At 37.1% G+C, this 20370-nt stretch overlaps 1 protein-coding gene and 1 pseudogene across 1 annotated transcript in view; one reads left to right on the top strand and one right to left on the bottom strand.

The window, feature by feature from the left end:
* SRPK1 (SRSF protein kinase 1) overlaps window positions 1–20370 on the bottom strand; it is a 78319-nt gene that overhangs the window by 28003 nt on the left and 29946 nt on the right. Inside the window, 4 exon segments of the mRNA XM_028120564.1 lie at window positions 1730–1817; window positions 3488–3575; window positions 4510–4618; window positions 6304–6422. Coding sequence (XP_027976365.1) covers window positions 1730–1817; window positions 3488–3575; window positions 4510–4618; window positions 6304–6422 — 404 coding nt within the window.
* On the top strand, window positions 14229–14675 carry LOC114222168 (large ribosomal subunit protein eL27 pseudogene; annotated as a pseudogene).

Here is a 20370-nt window from a genome sequence, read left to right as displayed (position 1 = left end):
GTAGGTCACAAAGACGGCCGAAAAGGATACTCACTGGCTAATGTCAATAGTATATATAAAACAGCGGTCCCTCTTTTATCACTCCTCGCCCCTTACCACCTATAGAAGTAGAACGAACCAACTATACTGAAGTCTATATAACTTTCTAGTTCAGGGCCCCTTATACTTCAGTATGAGAAGGACGGTCCTCTGGAGATGCTCAGATACAAAGAAAAATACAGATCTATGGCTCCATGCAGACATGCTTATGTTGTGAGAAGAGAACAGCATAACCCATTAACCCTTAACTCAGTGCTCTTTTATCCTTTTCAATCTCTAGTAGCAGCAAATAATGCAGTAGCCCAGACAGTTGGGAGACAAGCAGGAGGAAGAGCAGAGAGAAATGGGCTTAGGGCAAAGAGGAACTCAGTGGATAAAACTACAGAGAAACCGCTTGGTAATACTTGGAAAATACCTTGGAACTTGAAATTCAAACCCACTAAGATTAAAAAAAAAAACAAAAACACCCTTCTTCATTGGAGTCAAATAATGGTACTCAAGCATTACTGAGGAGATTATTTAGAATATTTCTAGTTTTATTTGTAACTTTCCCAAATTAGCAGAGAGTTGGCATGACATACATTACAAGATCAAACAGGGAAACAGAATCTAATGGCATCCTATGTATGTTTTTACATCTTGGTTAGCCTTATTATATACACACAGAGTAAGCCACCTACAAAGTGACCACAACAGTCACAAGACTCTTTTAAAATGGATGATTCTTGCAGTTTTCTTCTGACATCAGGGATATGTGATTTGTACTTCTCCAAGGAAATAACTCACAACTAAATTCAGAATGACAGATAAGAACTTTTCACATTATCACCTGTTCTCTCTCACTTCTCCATTCAAGTCTCTTACCATAGTCCACATGATGCCAGAACCATACGTAGCCCACCTCCTTAAAAAGAGATAGTTGGCAATTAACAGTGTGTTAAGAGAAGCTAAATATGCAGGAAGAGTAGAATGAGAGATGAAATGTCTTTCCTTTTACATTTTTAAATAGTTTATGAACAGGTAGTTTTAGACTCTCCAATCCAAGTGAGATTTTACTTCATCTTTTATTCTGAAAAGTCTGATAAGCCTTCATAAGCAAGGCTGTTGCAACAACCTCTTAATCAGTTCACCACATGTCACTTTGACATTAACTTACGAAAAAAATCAGGTAAGGTTCCTTTCAACTATAGAAATTCTAAAAATCCAGATAAAAACATTAAACAAGTCAGTTTGTTCATCTTAATAGAACACAATCACATCTGTTTAGATTCTAAGCATGATAACCTATATGCACAGCCTCTTCAATGTTCAAGGCTGGTAGATAATACAATGTGTTAAATTTTTCTTTATCCAGTGTTTATCATGAAAAATTACTTCCATTAAAATTTCTGTGCTAATTGATAAAAATCACAGAACCTTTACTAATACAAGGCTAATCAAAAAAAAAAAAAGGTTTTCTTTTGACTTTGGTTTAATTTGCCTGAAAAGGGAAAAATGCCTAAAGCAATCCCCTGACAAGTCACAACATATAAACACTATTCACATCTGTGTGCAGAAGTTAACAATAACCCAAAGTAGTTTCATTATACTTTGCCTTGAGAAAAGAGCCAAATGCTATTTATATAAATCTGGTTTCCTCTCCTGGAGATAAGGTTATTTCATGATTTTCAAACAGTTCTTAAAAGGATACGTGTTCCATTAACTCCTGATATTTTAAAGTCATCTAGTAGTTGAACGACCATTTCTCTATTTGGATCATTAGGGTCTGAATTACGAACCTACAGTGGGAAAGAGACAGTATTTAGCAACAGGCAAAGTGTGGAAATAAGCCAAATAGTGGGGGAGGGAAAACCTACAGCATATGTAACAAAGGATTAATTACTCCCAAGAAAGAGCTCACACACATCTATGAGAAAAACATACTAAAATTTTAATAGTTCAAATAGGCAAAGAAATAAACAGTGCACAAAAGGAAATACAACTGACAAAGACTATTGCTCTAATTCAATCATTTTTCTACTAAAAGTGTCACTCTCTAATTAATTGCTGGTTACCAGACCATGAGGAATTAAGGAGCTTTTACAGGATGCAAAACAACCACTGAACCAATATTCATCACACTGTTTACTCAGCTAAACTTTTTTATTCCCCCCATAAAGAACCTTCTCAACGAAGGAAGCAAGCAGTATTGATTTAACTTTTGGCACAGGCTCCTATCTTGTCCGACTGGCACTCTGAAAATTACTTTCTTAGAGCTCTCCTGGTCTAACAAATGAAAACTCAAGGGCTCAGAAGAAATGGAGTGATGAGCTGGAGGATACACTGGACTAAGGCTGGTCTTAAAGCCCACGTTTTCTTACTCTAAGTTTAAGCTCCTCCTACCATAACTTCCTAATTTTTAACAAAACAAAAAGTTTTTCTAAAATTTAAGTTTTAAGATATAAAAAAGGAATTAAACAGCTTTTATTTTATGTTATATATTTTTATAATATTTTAAAGCATAAAATAGATGTTATATACTTATTCACACAAGTTTACTTTTTTTATTAGTTTCAGAAGTAGAGTTTAGTGATTCATCAGTTGCATATAAAACCCAGTGCTCATTACATCAAGTGCCCTCCTTAATGCCCAACTCCCCTCCAGCAGCCCTCAGTTGGTTTCCTCTTATGGTTTGTCACCCTCTCTGTTTTTATCTTATTTGATTTTTCCTTCCCTTCCCCTATGTTCATCTGTTTTGTTTCTTAAAATCATATGGTACTTGTCCTTCTCTGATTTATTCTTAGCATAATACCCTTTAGTTCCACCCATGTCACTGCAAATGGCAAGATTTCATTCTTCTTGATGGCTGTGTAATATTCCATTACAGCTAGCTATTTATCTATCTATCTCACATTTTCTTTATCCATTCAACTGTTGATGGACATCTGGATATTTTGGCTATTGTCAGACAACTTTACTTTTAACCATAGTAGGAAAGTAAAACATTTTTTGTGCTATCTGGTACATAAAACATGCTCGATAAATATTTTATTTGAAAGTTTTTTTTAGTGTTTATGATGGGAATCCACCACTTCCCCTACCATAAGCACAGAATTTATAAATATTGTCATCTTCTAGGGCGCCTGGGTGGCTCAGTTAAGCATCTGCCTTCAGCTCAGGTCATGATCCCAGGGTCCTGGGATCAAGTTCCACATCGGGCTCCTTGCTCAGCAGGGAGCCTGCTTCTCCCCCTACCTGCCCCTCCCCTGCTTTGTGCTCTCTCTGACAAATACACACATAAAATCTTTTTTTAAAAAAAAAATACTGTCATCTTCCTCTATCTCTTTAAGGATACTGGAACTTTACAATAAAAATTAGTCATGCTAAAGAGTCTACATTTGGTATGTCTTAATTCAGTAAAACTTTATGATGTTTTGCTGTTCACACATATTATCTAATTAATACTCACTGATTTCAGCAACCGGATTTCATCTAGTGCTGTTTCAGTATAATGTTCAGCACTTTTAACTACTTTCATTGCCACAAACTTCTTTCCCCTAAGAAACAAACACAGGCAGTTAAGACTAATGCCCTATCCTCACTTTAGGAAGGTAAAATTTAGCCATAACTGGGAGGCAGTGACAAAAGTACAAGTACTGATTCCATGTTTCCCTGTACTTAAACAAAGGCTATTTCTATGCAATCATGTGTACCTGTTAACCGTACTAACTGGACAGATTTCATTTATAGGAGGAAGAAAATCTGTTCTCAGGTAATCTCAGTCAGCACACATTTTCTCCAAGTTAAAGTCTACCTTCTGAATGCCTCTCTGAATCCAAGTAAAACCATGAAATGGTAATAAATACGGGGGGAAAACCTTATCAAACCAGAAGTGTCCTGTATATCTGCATGTCAAAAGCTAAAAGGTTAAAAGTTTAGAAGAGGCCAGAAGAAATACTTGGGGTGAAACCAAACTGAAAAAAAACAAAGTGCACAGATCTCAATTACTGTCTCATCAAAGACAGACAGTACACCTGTAGGTAAACATCCCATTTTAATTACCTGTGATTTTTACGTAGGAAAAATTTTAGACTGTATGGTCGAGCAAATCTCTTACCAAAACAAACTACAAGAAAATAATTTCACATAGGTTGCTATAAGACATCATCTAAAACTTTACTCCAATAAAAAAAACCCACAAAAACACCCTATAAATTTACATACCATACTTCCATTGAATATTTGTAATGTTTTGAATTTCCGAGTTCCAAGTGCCTTATGGATACTAATTTAATCAATCTTTTGTCTCTAAGGCGCTTCTTCCCCAGAGGAAAGACAAATTTGCTCAAAAACATAAAGATTATCAACAACAAAATTCTGATCAAGAAATTGGTCTAGAGCTAGACTGAAGGCTAGACCATCTCTGGAAAATCAGATGAAAACCCTTAGGCATTGCCTAACTAATTCTTTTGCAGGACCACTACAACTTACTGAATATCCCATGATAACCACACTGTTGAAAAGTGTCCCCAGCCCAATTTTCGGATCACATGATATCTTCCATTGAATAGATCTCCGATTTTCACAAGATGATAACCTCCTGAAAGAAACAAAAGGAAGGAAACAGTCACTTAAGTAGTGAGAAAAGCTATCTCACATTCCATTTTGCAACATCTATACATAGTTTATCAAATAAAAATGGTTTTTTCTACATAATCAATTGAACAGAAAAACAATTTTTTTTTTTTAAAGATTTTATTTATTTATTTGAGAGAAAGAGATAGAGAGCACGAGAGGGAAGAGAGTCAGAGGGAGAAGCAGACTCCCTGCTGAGCAGGGAGCTCGATGCGGGACTCGATCCCGGGACTCCAGGATCATGACCTGAGCCGAAGGCAGTTGCTTAACCGACTGAGCCACCCAGGCGCCCCGAACAGAAAAAAATTTTAAGTAAGCCACAGAGTATTACTGAACTCATGTTATGAAAAAAAATCTTAGGGGCCCCTGGGTGGCTCAGTTGGTTAAGCATCCAATTCTTGATTTCGGCTCAGTCACGATCTCGGGGTTGTGAGATAGAGCCCTGGGTTGGGCTCTGCGCTCAGCAGCAAGTCCACTATAGAGTCTTTCTCCCTCTGCCCCTGCCCCACCCCCTGCGTGCGTGTATGCCTGTGTTCTCTCTCTCTAAATAAATCCTCATTTTTAAAAATAAGTAAATCTTAAAAAAAATCTTAGAGAATAAGAATGATTTAGAGTAAGAAAGTGATGTTTTGTTGAACAACCAAGTTACTTAAAAAATTAAGTCTTTTTTTTTAAAGATTTTATTTATTTGTGTGTATTTGTGTGTGTGTGTGTGTGTGTGTGTGTGTGTGTGTGTGTGTGTGTGTGAGAGAGAGAGCGAGCGAGCGAGCATGCACAAGCAGCGGGAGCGGCAGAGGAAGAAGCAGGCTCCCGCTGAGCAAGGAGCCTGATGCAGAACCCTGAGCTGAAGGCAGATGCGACTGAGCCACCAGGCATCCCAAAATAAGTCATTCTCAAACAAAAATAAGGTTATGTATCACAATATTCTTGCCCCTCAATAATCTAATAGATTTATCTAAACATATAAATGTTTATAAATAAAATCTATTTATAGTTGTAGTCTCAGGATGTATTTTTATGAGGGAGATAAATGAATTACATTTATTTAACTTAAAAAAAGAAAGAAAAGAAAATAGTTTGTTTTCCTAAAACACAACCCAACAAAACAAAAACAAGGAAAGCCTGAAAAGGCTGCCAACAGTGGCAGGAATCAAGGTATTTTTACATCTTTGCTTGCTGAGAATAATACAAACCAGGTTCTCCCAGATTGTACGATACATTCTGGTATCACTTGCTATTAATATTTTAAGTATCTATAATTCCAGTTTAACTTATCTTAGCAATCATCACTATGAGAAACAAGTAATGAAAGGTTTTCTGAAAAGTCTATATACCAAATATCATTGGTTACTTCTGGATGATACAGTGTTACAGATGGCTTTTATTTTCTTTCTGTTTAACGTATTTCTGAAATTTTCTACGGTAAATATGCACTATCATTTTTAAGGAGAAAAAAGGGTAAAAACAGATTAATATAAAACCAAGGTTTACTAAATTAAATTGAAGTGAGAGGAAATACTATTTCTTATACTTCAAGTAAAGGATGCAAAAAGCAGAAAACATCAAAACAGCTTACACTCACAGACCAAATATTAAGTGAGATATTGCATGAATCATGTCTTACTTGGTATCTCCTTATCAAAGCCTTACCTTTACAATAATCATTGGGATCTTCCTGCTCATCATCATCAGACCCCAGAATCTCCTCTTCCTGCTCTGGTAGATCACTTTCAGAGTGGGGAGCAGAGCCTCGGTGCTGAGTTTCAGATCTAAGAAATAATACAAACATGTTCATTCCATACGGAGAGAATAGGACATTAAGAAAATGTCATTATCAAAATGTCTCCCCACTTAACATATAAAGTAGCCTAAGAAAATATTAGCTATCACTTTATGTTAGGAAAGTATTTTTTTAAAAAAAGATTTGAGAGAGAGTGGGAGAGAGCAAGTGCGCACGAGAGGGGCAGAGGGAGAGGGAGAGAGAATCTCAAGCAGACTCTGTATTGAGCCTGACGCAGGGCTGGATCTCACAACCCTCAGATCATCACCTAAGCTGAAACCAAGAGTTGGACACTTAACCAACCACGCAGATGCCCCAGGAAAATAATACTAACTAAATAAAAATCAGTACATGATTAAATAAAATCTGGGAAATACATAAAAGTACAAAAGGGAAAAAATTACTTGAAACTCAATATCCAAACAAAATTGCTGATAAAACTATTATATTTTCTTTCAGTATTTTCCTATATTTTTATGAAAATATGTATCTGTAATCACATACTATATAAACAAATTGGTATCCTGCTTTTCCTATTATATTTTAAAGTTTTCTCCTCATTCCTATGCAATCTCTCTCTCTCTCTCTCTCTTTTTTTAAAGATTTTATTTATTTATTTGACAGAGAGAGACAGCGAGAGAGGGAACAGAGGCAGCGGGAGTGGGAGAGGGAGAAGCAGGCTTCCCGCGGAACAGGGAGCCCGATGCGGGGCTCGATCCCAGGACCCCGGAATCATGACCTGAGCCGAAGGCAGACGCTTAACGACTGAGCCACCCAGGCGCCCCCTCCTATGCAATCTCTTAAATCTTACATATTTTCCTTAGATGTACCACCACTTACTTTGGCACTTTCTGCTCAGATGGACATTTAACTTGTTTCTAATTTTTTACCACTAAAAACAAAGCTGATGAGTATTTTTGGATAATCTTTATTCTGCATTCAGAATTATTTCCCTGAAGTTAAACTACCAGGTAAGGATAGAAACAGTCTCCCTATTTGTAAAAACATGTTAAATATAGAGAATTTGGAAAATAATTATTTTGTTTTAAAACACTTCTATTCTGAACAAATTAGTATTTTAAACTATTTCCTTCCAGTCTGTGGTCATGAACAACTTTTAGAATTATTATGTAAGTATGACTTTTCTAAAGAGGTTGTAACTGAGTTACATTTCCTGCCATATATGGGCTAACAGCTTTGGGAAACTTAGCTTATTTGATAGGTAAAAATGGGTTTCTCACTTTATAATGAATAAAAAAATTTTACTAATTCCTTTCTCTACATGCCATCAATTAGTTGTATCAAAATTTCTGTGCACTACGAAGTTCAGAGGCAGTAAGACTTGGATTTGTATTCAGGTCTGACACCTATTAGTTGCCTGCTTTATAAATTATAGTTTTAAGCAAAATAAGCAGGATATACAACATTCCTTTCAGTAGTTGCAGGAAAAGGAATTTTCATCCCTATTTTTCCAATATTTTACCTTTTCATCATTCTGTTTCATCAGATTGTTTTTCAAAAGATACAATTTAACAGAAAAAAATTTTAATAGCAAAACCAGTTATATGGGCTATTGAGACATAAGAAATATCTTGGCAAGCATAACTAATGATTCAGATTTAGATTTTTGGTGAACTTTCCAACCTGCCTCAATTCTTAGTACTTTTTTGTCTTCCAGGAATACAAAAGTCGCTATCAACTACACGATTCAATGTGTTCATTTTTAGTGAAAATAGGTCTTTGGAAAACTTATTTAGTAAAGAACTAACTGGCCCAATTTCCTAGGTAGAAATAATGAGTCTGAATGAACATTCCTAAATTTAAGATTAAGATGAATTTCTAAAACAGATTCTCTAATTTCAAGCTTGTGCCTTTTACAATTAAAATTACAAAAAATAAAATAAAATTACAATTTGACCATGAGAACTACAATTGTAAAACTTTTGAAAAGCAGTGAAATATAAGTAGGAAAACCAGACATAAAAACGCTGAAATATCAGAATTCTACAAATATCATGGGATTCATAATGTTAAAAAATTATTTTTAAAAGATTTGGACATTCTTGGAAGCGAATATTTGTGAAGAGTATTTTAGTTATAAGTAGAATTCCCGGTTCAAGAGTTATGAATTGCAAGTCACAATGTGAAATACAAGTCTCTACCCTGACGTGTTGGGACAGAAGAAACTCTCCTCTTACTCTAAAAACAACAGGGAAAGATTACCTAAGACTGGTGGGGGAGGGGAATCCTACTTTTTAACTTTTAAACGTCATTTTAAAAATATACTAAATTTGCATTTAAGTATTAATTTCAAATATATAACGTCTTAATAGTCAGTCATCTCTCTGCGGTGATGTCCTGTCCCTTCAGTGCCACAGTCTTCCTCTCTAGATTTACTCCTTCATTTCATAGTGCACATTTATCAGGAACTTCTGGAGAATGAGTGCATGGGAGGTAAGTTTAAGAACTCTCTCATTATTTTATCCTCACCCTTGACTGCTGGTCTGGGTATAAAATAAATGCTGTTGCCTTCTAGCTTTCAGTGGTGGAGCCGACAAGTCCAACCAGTGCCTTCTGATTTCTTGAGTCTCCAAACAGGACTTGTTTTCCTCCCTTGGTGTTTTTTGTTTTTTAAGGAGTTTCTCTTTAATCCCCATGTTCTGAAATTTCCTGAATGGCTTTTAAAAACACCAGCTTGCTAAGTACTTTCTGTGTAATTACTTGCAAGACAGAGATTCATTTAGTTCTGAGAAAATTTCCTGTATTTCAATGTAAATTTAATCCTCTTCATTTCGTCTATTCTCTCTGGAACATGTTTTCTCAGATGCTGGACCCTCTGACTCACCACATTAATTTTCTTACATTTTCTATCTCCTAGATTTTGTTGTTCTACTTTCTAGATTTATCTAACTTATGTTGTCTATTACATTTCTACCATATTTTTAATGTCCTACACTTTTTTTTAAAAATAAACTCTATGCCCAACATGGGGCTTTAACTCACAACCCTGAGATCAAGAATCCTATTTCTACCAGTTGAGCCAGCCAGGCACCCCATTTTTGCTCCTGAATGTTCCTCTTTCACAGACTCCTGCATAGTTTCAATGATGCATCGTCTTTTCCCTTGAGGATACTAGTTAATAGTTTTACATTTCCTTCTGATCCTGTATCATCTTGGCTTTCTCAAACTACCCATGTTTTACTAATGCCATACTTTTGTAAATGATGTCCATCATGGAGTATCAAGACAACTGAAAAAAGTCTCTGTCATAAAAAGACAAAAACAAAAGAAATATTTTGATTAAACAATTACTATTAGATAATGAGGACAATATGGTGATATGATTAAAGAATTCAGAATCACTGTAACTTTCATTGATGATGGGTGTTAAGAATAAAGAGTAATACTACAGAAAGAAATTTCAGCTTATTAATATTAGGAACTAAAACCCATTCCTCCCAGAACAAAAAAGGGGAGTTCTAAAATAGTTTCAGTCTATGCTTTTAAATTCCTCATACCTACACTTCAGGTCTCAAATGCTGCTATTCGTGTGCAGAAGAAAAAAATTATGTCAGCACTTTAAAGCTCTCAAAGCATATAAAATTTAACCCAGTACATCTATAAAATCTCATATTAACTGAAATGGATAATGGATCAAATTTTAATAGCAGTATGATTTCAAAAGAGATAACCTGATCCAAACAGCAGTACTGTTAGAAATAGGAATATACTTGGCTAGGGTACAGAATGAAGCCAAGGCAAAAATCTGTGAGGAAGGCAGAAAGTAGTGGAAAAGTTTGACAGTTTTGCTCCTCTCATATTTCCAAGCCAGACTTGACACAAAGAGTAAGAACAGACAAATGATAAAAACCGTATTAGTCAGGGCGTTCCCCCTTATTTCTAAGGATCTTTTCAATTCAGATTCCATTTCTGGTATAATCCTCATTCCTAACCATCCTTTACCCCAATCTCTAATCACCCAAATAAATAGTAAAACCAAAGTGCCAAACAAAAATTTACTGTCTTTTGTGAGCAAATACTATCTATTCATAATTGCCATAGAGAATATGCTACTTGTGAGTTTTCACTTATACATTTCAGGAATTTATATATTAACATTAGCTACATGAACTTCCCACTCCACCCTACCTTTTTCTTTTTACAAAGTCTATTACTAAACCCACTAAACTGGTTTATAACCTACCAGTGGGTTAGTCTGAAAAACACTGTCCCAGAAATTATTTTTAACTTCTTTAGGGAGATATAATTCACATGCCACAAGTTCACCAATCTAAAGCATATAATTCAGTGGTTTTAGTATATTCACAGAGTTGTACAATCTCACCACAATCTAAATTTAGAAAATTTTCATCACTCTGACAAAAAAACCCAATCCCATTAGCAGTAACTCACCATTCTATCCTTTAGACTCTGGAAACCACTAATCTACTTTCTGTCTCTATGAAGCTGACTTTTCTGGACCTTTCATGTAAGTGGAACCACTCAATATATGGTCTTTTCTGACTGACGTCTTTCACATAGCATAATGTTTTCCTAGGTATACCTATGTTTTGGGATGTATCAGTACGTCATTACTTTTTATGAATAATATTCCATTATATGGATAGACCACATTTCATTTATCCATTCATCAACTGATGGACATTTGGATTGTTCCCATTTTTTGGCTATTATGAGTCACACTGCAATGAGCACCCTAGAGGAAGCACATGTGACCATGTTTACAGCAGCACTGTTCGTAATAACCCAAAGCAGGAAACTAAATGTCCATCAAGAAGAGAATGGACAGGGGCGCCTGGGTGGCTCAGTCATTAAGTGTCTGTCTTCGGCTCAGGTCATGATCCCAGCATCCTGGGATCGAGCCCCTCATCGGGCTCCCTACTCCACAGGAAGCCTGCCTCTCCCTCTCCCACTCCCCCTGCTTGTGTTCCCTCTCTCACTGTGTCTCTCTCTGTCAAATAAATAAATAAAATCTTTTTTTTTTTAAAGAGAATGGATAAGTCATGGTATTTTGATATAATGAAATATTATATCCAACAAAATGAATGAATTACATGAATAAAACAGCATGAATGAATTGCACAAACAAGATGGAGTGAAAATAGCAAGATGCAGACTATATACATCACTTTAACCAAATTTAAAAGACACACGAAATGGCCAATATATAGTTAAAATATAAAGAAATACAGAACTGCAACTAGTAAAGATCTAATACACACTAGAGTGATTACAGACAACAAAACTGTATTACACACATTAAACTTTCTTAAAAAAAAAGTTTATTATTTATGTAACATCTACAGCCAATGTGGGATTTGAACTCATCACCCCGAGATCAAGAGTTGCATGATCCTCTGACTGAGCCAGCCAGGTGTCCCCAAACATTAAACTTTCTAAGAGACCAGATCTTTCTTCTTTTTAAAAGATTTATCCATTTATTATTTGAGAGAGAGAGAGAGAGAGAGAGCAAGCAAGCCTGAGTGTGACGAGGAGCAGAGGGAGAGGGAGAGAATCTCAAACAGACTCTGTGCTGAGCCTGACACAGGGCTCAATCCCATGACCCTGATCATGACCTGAGCCAAAATCAAGAGTTGGAAGCTTAACCAACTGAGTCACCCAGGCACCTTGAGACAAGATGTTTAAAAAAAAATTTTTTTTTAATTTAAAACATTTAATTACCCTTTTTTTTTTTAAAAGTCAACTAGCGCCCAGCATGGGGCTTGAACTCATGGCCCTGAGATCAAGATTCCCATGCTCTAGGACCGAGCCAGGCAGGTGCCCTGAGATTAGATCTTAATTGTTCCCACCACCAGAAGAAATGATAATTATATGACAGAACAGATGTTAGCTAATGCTATAATGGCAATAATACTGCAATATAAATGTATCAAGTAAATATGTTTTACGCTTTAAATTTACACAATATTATATGTCAATTATATCTCAAAGATGAGAAAAAAGTAATTAAAACAAGATAAAAAAAGAACAAATTCAGGGTAACTATAAATTTTACAGTAGAGCTACAATACAAGGATATGATCAAGGAGGAGTACACACGGTCATCAACTGTATCATAATTTAATATATTAAACTGATATACTTTTATGTGTAACTTCATATTTAGTTTCCCAAACACATCCAAAAAAAGGTCCCCAAATTAGGCATACCATAAAACACAATAAAAACGTCTTAGCTCTTGATTTAAAGAGGAAATGATTTCAAAGTAGGGATACCTGGGTGGCTCAGTCGGTTAAGCATCTGCCTTCGGCTCAGGTCATGATCCCTGAGTTCCAGGATTGAGCCCCGCATTAGGTTCCCTGCTCAGTGGGGAGTCTGCTTCTCCCCCTGCCCCTCACCCCATATTACATGTTAAAATCTGTGATAGTTTCACTTGAGAAAAATTTGTAACCATGAATATACCAATTATAAAACAAAAGCTGTTACTCGTGAAATATTCACATCATTTAAAAAATAGATAAAATTAAAAAGCTACAACTCATTGTTAGGTTGGTAAGAGTGCAGGGTTAAGATTGCTACTTTCATACTCTGCTTCATCTGTCCAGCATCACTTCCCTTCAGGAAATTACCCTCTACTATTTGCCAAGGTTGCAAACATATGGCCCTATCCACCCTATCTCCCTACAGGGGTGGAGGCATGATCCAAGCAAGATCTAGGATCCTTTTGAGGGGGAAATGATGGATGCTGGGAGCTCTATTTCTGAAATCTTAAGCAATAAGGACCAAGGAGTTGCCCAAAATGATTACTGCTGCCAAGCTGGAAGAGAATTCTGAGAATGAAGTCAAAATAAAGAAAAATAAAGCTAAGATCTTTATTGGCTTAGTGGTGGAGAAAAACAGGCACTGAATCTATCTCCAAGGTCCACAGACAACTCCCTACCTATTAATCCCTCTGGATATAGCCTAAGTGAGTCTGAATTTGGGTACTTATAACAAGAAGCATTTTAAATAAGACACACACATAAACATAATTAGACAATAATCACAACAATTTTAAATTATTTCACTTCTAAATATTTATCCTATAAATTAAGATAAACACACACTTTATACCAATGTCAACTTCCTAGTTTTGATAATAGTTACATAAGAAGCAACCTATTGGGGGAAACTGGAACCTCCCTATATTACCTTTGCAACTTCCTGTGAATCTGCAATTATTTTAAAATTTATTTTATTTTTTAAAAGATTTTATTTGACAGAGAGACAGTGAGAGAGGGAACACAAGCAGGGGGAGTGGGAGAGGGAGAAGCAGGCTCCCCACCGAGCAGGGAGCCCCATGTGGGGCTCAATCCCAGGACCCTGGGACCACGACCCCAGCCAAAGGCAGACGCCCAATGACTGAGCCACTCAGGCGCCCCTATTTTAAAATCTAAAAAGTTCTAAAAATTTGTGAAAAAAATTAAGATATGCACAAAGATTTGGACATAATGATGGTTATCACAGCATTTATTATAGCCAAAAACTAGAAACAAACTTTAAGATGATGGATTGCACAACTATTTATATCATCTTCCTGCTCCAAGCCAACAAAACTAAAATAAAGGAATAAGGTTATAAATCTAAAACTATGTGGAGACAGAAAGAGCAATGTCCTGGTAACCCAGAAAGACAAAGGTAGGGTGAGCTACAGTGGTGGAGGGAGATAGCCAACCTGTGATACATAGGTATGATGGAATGCAGGTATGAGATGAGGGATAAAGAAAGAGATTAACTGAAGGTTTGTAAAGTAACACTGACACCCTAGCTTTCTGCTGTAGGCTCGAGTGGCTAGTGTCGAGATGGGCAAGTTCATGAAACCCGGGAAGGTGGTGCTGGTCCTGGCCGGACGCTACTCCGGACGCAAAGCGGTCATCATGAAGAACATTGATGATGGCACCTCAGACCGTCCCTACAGCCATGCTCTGGTGGCTGGAATTGACCGCTATCCACGCAAAGTGGACAGCTGCCATGGGCAAGAAGAAAATCGCCAAGAGGTCAAAAATCAAGTCTTTTGTTAAAGTTTATAATTACAACTTCATGCCCACAAGGTACTTTGTGGATATCCCCTTGGACAAGACTGTTGTCAACAAGGACGTTTTCAGAGACCCTGCTCTTAAACGAAAGGCCCAACGAGAGGCTAAGGTCAAGTTCGAGGAGAGGTACAAGACCGGCAAGAACAAATGGTTCTTCCAGGAGCTGCAGTTTTAGATTTGTTTGGTTTCAGTCATTAAAAATACCAAAAAAAAGTAAAAAAAAAAAAAAATAATAATAAATAACATTGACACCCTAACAAAGCACAGTAGACAGCTGGGCATTTATCCTGTAGGGCCCTTCGCTAAAGAAAATGAACACAAATGGAATAACAAAGATTGTCAGTGTGGATGCTGGTACTCCAGAGTAACGTTCTCCAGATTCTGGTGCCCAGCATCATGGATGACTCTTTAATTATTCACCTTAAAGAAAAATCCTTGCTAGGGACACAAGACTTTCAATCAGTTCTCTCACGGCTCATCTCATAAATATGACAAGCTGACCAAGTATTAGTAAACATTTGAGGAAAGCCTCCAACCCCCAAAGATAGAGACCAAGATAAACAATTGGAAAATGATCTGAGAGAAGTGCATTCAGGAAGAACATAATTTTTTTAAAAAAGGTTTTCATTCATTCATTCATTCTGAGAGCGAGCGAGCGTGCAAGAGCACAATGCACAAGCAGGGGGTTAGGTGGGGGTGGGGGGAGAGACAGAGGGAGAGCGAGGGGAAGCAGACTCTGCTGAGCTGGGAACCCGAAACAGGGTTTGATCTCAGGACCCTGAGATCATGACCCGATCCGAAACCAAGAGTCGGACACCCGACTAAGCCACCCAGATGCCCCAGGAAGAATACAATTTTTAAAAGTACAGCTGGGGGTGCCCAAGTGGCTCAGTTGGTTAAGCATCTGCTTTTGGCTCAGGTCATGATTTCCAGGTCCTGGGATCGAGCCCCATGTCAGGCTCCCTGCTCAGCAGGGAGTCTGCCTCTCTCTCTCTCTCCCCCTCTGCCCTTCCTCCCTGCTTGTTCTCTTTCTCTCTCAAGTACATAGATAAAAATCTTTAAAATAAATTAAAAAAATAAAACCCAGCTGACCCTTGAACAACCGTGTTTGAACTACATGGGACTACTTATATGCAAATTTCTGATGATAAATACAGTATAGTCCTATAAATGTATTTTCTCTTCCTTATGGTTTTCTTAGTAACATTTTCCTTTCTCCAGCTTAGTCTATCAAAAGAATATGTATAAACACATACAACATACAAAATATGTGTTAGTCAACTATGTTACTGACAAGGTGAGGCTTCAGTAAGCTTTTAGTAGTTGAATTTTGGGGGAGTCAAAACACATACGGATTTTTCACTGTGTTGGGGTTGGCATCCCAAACCCCTTTGTTTTTTAAGGGTCAACCATAATTTATGTGAATAGAGAGATTTAATATCTTAAACGATATTGACTTCCAAATGGAATAAGGTGCTCTAAAAGATAAGTAATGTGGGAAAGAAGCTTTGGAATATAAAGTCTTCTAAGTGTGGTGGGAAAAATCACCTATGGAGATGACAGATGCACCAAAAAGAGGTAAGAGACAAAGACAATCAATTCAGAAGGTCCAACATCTGAATAATGGGAGTTGCAGAACAAGAGATTTCGATTTGGAGGAGAGGATATTATTAAAGGAATACAAGAAATGTCTGGGGATTAAATGGAATTTCCATTTAAATCAAAATGGCCCTCCTGGTGCTAAACAGGATTACTTTCACCTAAATATAGATATATTATTAGGGAAATTTTAGAATCCAGTATTAAGAGCCTAACAGCATCTAGAGGGAAAAAAGGATTAAAAGAGCAATAATCACACTGGCATCAAATGTCTCATTAGAAATCCAGGATATGAAAAGACCGTGAGACAATGACTTCTACATTCTGAGGAAAATAACCTTTTTTTTAACCCAATCTAGCTCTGAATAGCATTTGAGAGCAGAGTCTTTTATTTTCTATTTATTTATTTTTTAAATATTTTATTTATTTATTTGATAGAAAGAGGCACAGTGAGAGAGGGAACACAAGCAGGGGGAATGGAAGAGGGAGAAGAAGGCTTCCCGCAAAGCAGGGAAGAAAATCCCAGGACCCTGGGATCATGACCCGAGCGGAAGGCAGACACTTAACGACTAAGCCACCCAGGCGCCCTGAGGGCAAAGTCTCTTAAATATGGAGGGATATAGAAGTTATCTATCATTCACCTTTTCTGAAGAAGTTACCTGAGGGCAGGAAACAAAAGGTTAAAGATAGAAGACATGAGATCCAGGTGAACAGTGAATCCAAAACAGATGACAGGGAAAAAAAAGTTCCAAGAGAACAATTATAAAGAAAATCTATGGGGACTAAGGAGCGCACTTGTGATGAACAATGGCTCATGTAGGGAATTGCTGAATCACTGTATCGTACACCTGAAACTAATGACACTGGGTATGTTAACTATACTGGAAATGCATTTACTCTGAGATTAATCTACGGTCAGAGGCTGGAGGGCTCTAAGAGGGAGGTCTCAGGGAAAACAAACAGACAAGAAAGTATACTTGAGACACTGGAGATACATGATAAGAGGAGATGACACAAAGGCGAAAATAATAAAAATTCCAGAAAACCACCAGAAGCCAAACAAAAAAATATATACAATTTTAGGCATAATAGTTAAAGTAATATAAGTCATTAATAGATTATTGATTTTCTACTTTCAAAACCAACATAATTAAACATGAATCTAGGGGCTGACTCGTCCTTCCCAGAGACTTCAGAGGATGGGCATTACACCTTTGCACTCTCCTGCCATGCTCTGGAGCACCACCACCTCCTAGAGGGGAATTTTACACGCGGTTCGTGCCCTGGTTTTTGCAGCTGCCACCCAGAGGATGCTCCATCATCACCTGGTTCCAGTGGTCAGTGGGGCTTGCATTCCTGGGTCCCATGGATCAAAGAGATGGTTCCTGGCAGGAAGCTACCTCCAGGGCACTGTGCAGACTGCATATCAGGCACAACCCCCAGTCTTTCTGTGAAGGACACTTCGCTTGTCCTGGAGCTTTAGTCTGAGGGGTAGGCTTCAGGTTTGGCACACATGTAGTAGACTATGTAGCTGCTCTCAAGGAACACAGCTGTGGACGCCTCTTGGCACTCTTCTGCCATGCTCCAGCTCATCAATGTCTCCCAGAAAAGAGATTATACACTCATCTGGAGGCCTGATTTTTCAACTGCTGCCCAGGGGATACTGCCAGATTGCCTGGCCAGTGAGGCTGATGCTTGTGGTCCCAAGAAAATGTATACATCTGCACACACTTAGAAGTTGCTGCCTGAGGGTGGCTTCCAAAGAGACTGATTCTAGGTGCTTAAATCCTTCCCTTAGGGTTATCCTCAACTACTGGGATCTATTAAAACTATACTAGGCTACTTGGACAACCACAAAGGTTTAAAAGACAACAAAGAGTTGGGGCAGGGTTAAACAACAAGGTTCATATCCTTCATGAGGCCACTCCTTCAAAACTTGAGAGGTGGCTGTTTCCAACCAACCAACCAACCAACCGAGAGCCAAGCAAAATGATGAAACAGAGGAATATGTTCCAAATGAAAGAACAAGATAAAAACCTCAGAAAAATAAAGCTTAATGAAACAGAGATAAGTTCAAAACAATGGTCATAAAGATGCTCACCAACCTTGGGAGAAAAATGGATGAACGCAGTGAAAACTTTAATAGAAATAGGAAATACTAGAAAGTACCAAACAGAAGTCATGGAGCTGAAGAATACAATAACTGAACTGAAAAATACACTAGATGCAACAGGCAGACTAGATGAAGCAGAAGAAAGGATCCGTCAACTCAAAGGTAATACAGTGAATCAGAGCAGGAAAAAAAAGTGAAGATAGCCTAAGGGACTTCTAGAACAACATCAAATGGACTAACATTTGCATTATAGGGGTTCCAGAAGGTGAAGAGAGAGAGAAAAAGGCAGATATCTTGTTTGAAGAAATAATGGCTGAAAACTTCCCTAACCTGGGAGAGGAAACAGACATCCAGATCTAGGAAGCCCAGAGAGTTCCAAAAAAGATGAATCCAAAGAGAGCCACGCCAAGACACATAATTAAAATCTCAAAAGTTGGGGCACCTGGGTGGCTCAGTCAGTTAAGCATCTGTCTTCAGCTCAGGTCATGATCCCAGAGTCCTGGGATCGAGCCCTGCGTCAGGATCCCTACTCAGTGAGTGGGGAGTCTACTTCACCCTCTGCTCCTCACCCAGCTGGTACTCCCTTTCTCATGCTCTCTCTCAAATAAATAAAATCTTTTTAAAAAAATCTCAAAAGTCAAAGACAAGAAAATTAAAAACAGCAGGAGAAAAATAACTCATTATGTGCAAAGGAAGCCTCATAAAACTATGAGCAGACTGTTCAGCAGAAACTCTGCAGGCCAGAAAGTAGCACAATATACTCAAAGTACTGAAAAAAACTTCCAGCCAAGAGTACCCTATCCAGCAGTTATCATTCAATACTGAAGGAAAGATAGTTTTCCAGATAAGCAAAAGCTAAATTTCATCACCATTAAACCAGCCTTACAAGAAATGTTAAAGGGACTTCTTTAAGCTGAAAAAAAAAGGGCACTAATTGGCAACAAGAAAACATATGAAAAAATACATCTCACTGGAAAGGTAAATATATTGTAAAGAAAATGGATTAATCACCTATAAAGCTAGATGGAGGTTAAAAGACAAAAGCAGTAAAAATAACTATGATTACATTGATTAGTTAAGGGATACATTATAAAATGTGACATCAAAAACATAAAACTTGGGGGTGGGAGAGTAAAAATTTAAGCTTTAGAATGGGCTCAAACTTAAGCTGCCAGTAACTTAAAATAGATTATTAGACATAAGTTGTTATATGTAAGCCTCATGGTAACCACAAAACAAAAATCTATAGGGAATACAAACAAGGTAAGGAGAAAGGAATATATAATTATACCACTAAAAAAAGCCATCAAATCACAAAAGAAGACAGCAAGAGAAGAACAGACAGAACTACAAAAACAGCCAGTAAACAACTCACAGTAAGCACATACCTATTAATAATTACTTTAAATGTAAATGGAGTAAATGCTCCAATCAAAAGACACAATGGCTGAATGGATAAAAAAGACAAGACCCATCTATATGTGGCCTACAAGAGACTCACTTCAGATGAAGAACACACACAGACTGAAGTCAAAGTATGGAAAGGTATTCCATGCATGGAAACCAAAAGAAAGCTGGAGTAGCTACACTTTTATCAGAAAAAAATAGACTTTAAAACAAAGACTATAATAAGAGACAAAGATGGCATTATAAAATGATAAAGGGGTCAAAATGATAAAGGGGTCAATCCAACAAGAGTATATAACATTTATAAATATTTACGCACATAACATAGGAGCACCTAAATATATTAACAGACTTTAAGGGAGAAAAAACACCAATACAATAATAATAGGGAATTTTAATATCCCACTTACATCAATGGACAGATCTCTCATTAGACCAGATGGACTTAACAGGTACATACAGAATATCCCACCCAAAGGCAACAAAATACACACTCTTCTTCAAGTGCACATGCAACATTCTTCAAAATAGATCATATATTAAAAAAATATATTAATAAATTTAAAAAGCCTGAAATCATATCAAGCATCTTTTCTGAACACAATGGTATGAAACTAGAAATAAATTACAAGAAGAAAACTAGAAAATAGAGATTAAACATGCTACTGAACAACCAATGAATCAAAGAAATCGAAGAGAAATAAAAAATACCTTGAGACATATGAAAATTGAAATGTACCAAAATTTGTGGGATGCAGCAA

Source organism: Eumetopias jubatus, unplaced genomic scaffold (genome assembly GCF_037043125.1).
Source record: "Eumetopias jubatus isolate StellerSeaLion01/CBP00866 unplaced genomic scaffold, mEumJub1_p1.0 scaffold_6, whole genome shotgun sequence".
Taxonomy (NCBI): Eukaryota; Metazoa; Chordata; class Mammalia; order Carnivora; family Otariidae; genus Eumetopias; species Eumetopias jubatus.
This window is presented reverse-complemented; position numbering and strand designations above follow the sequence as displayed.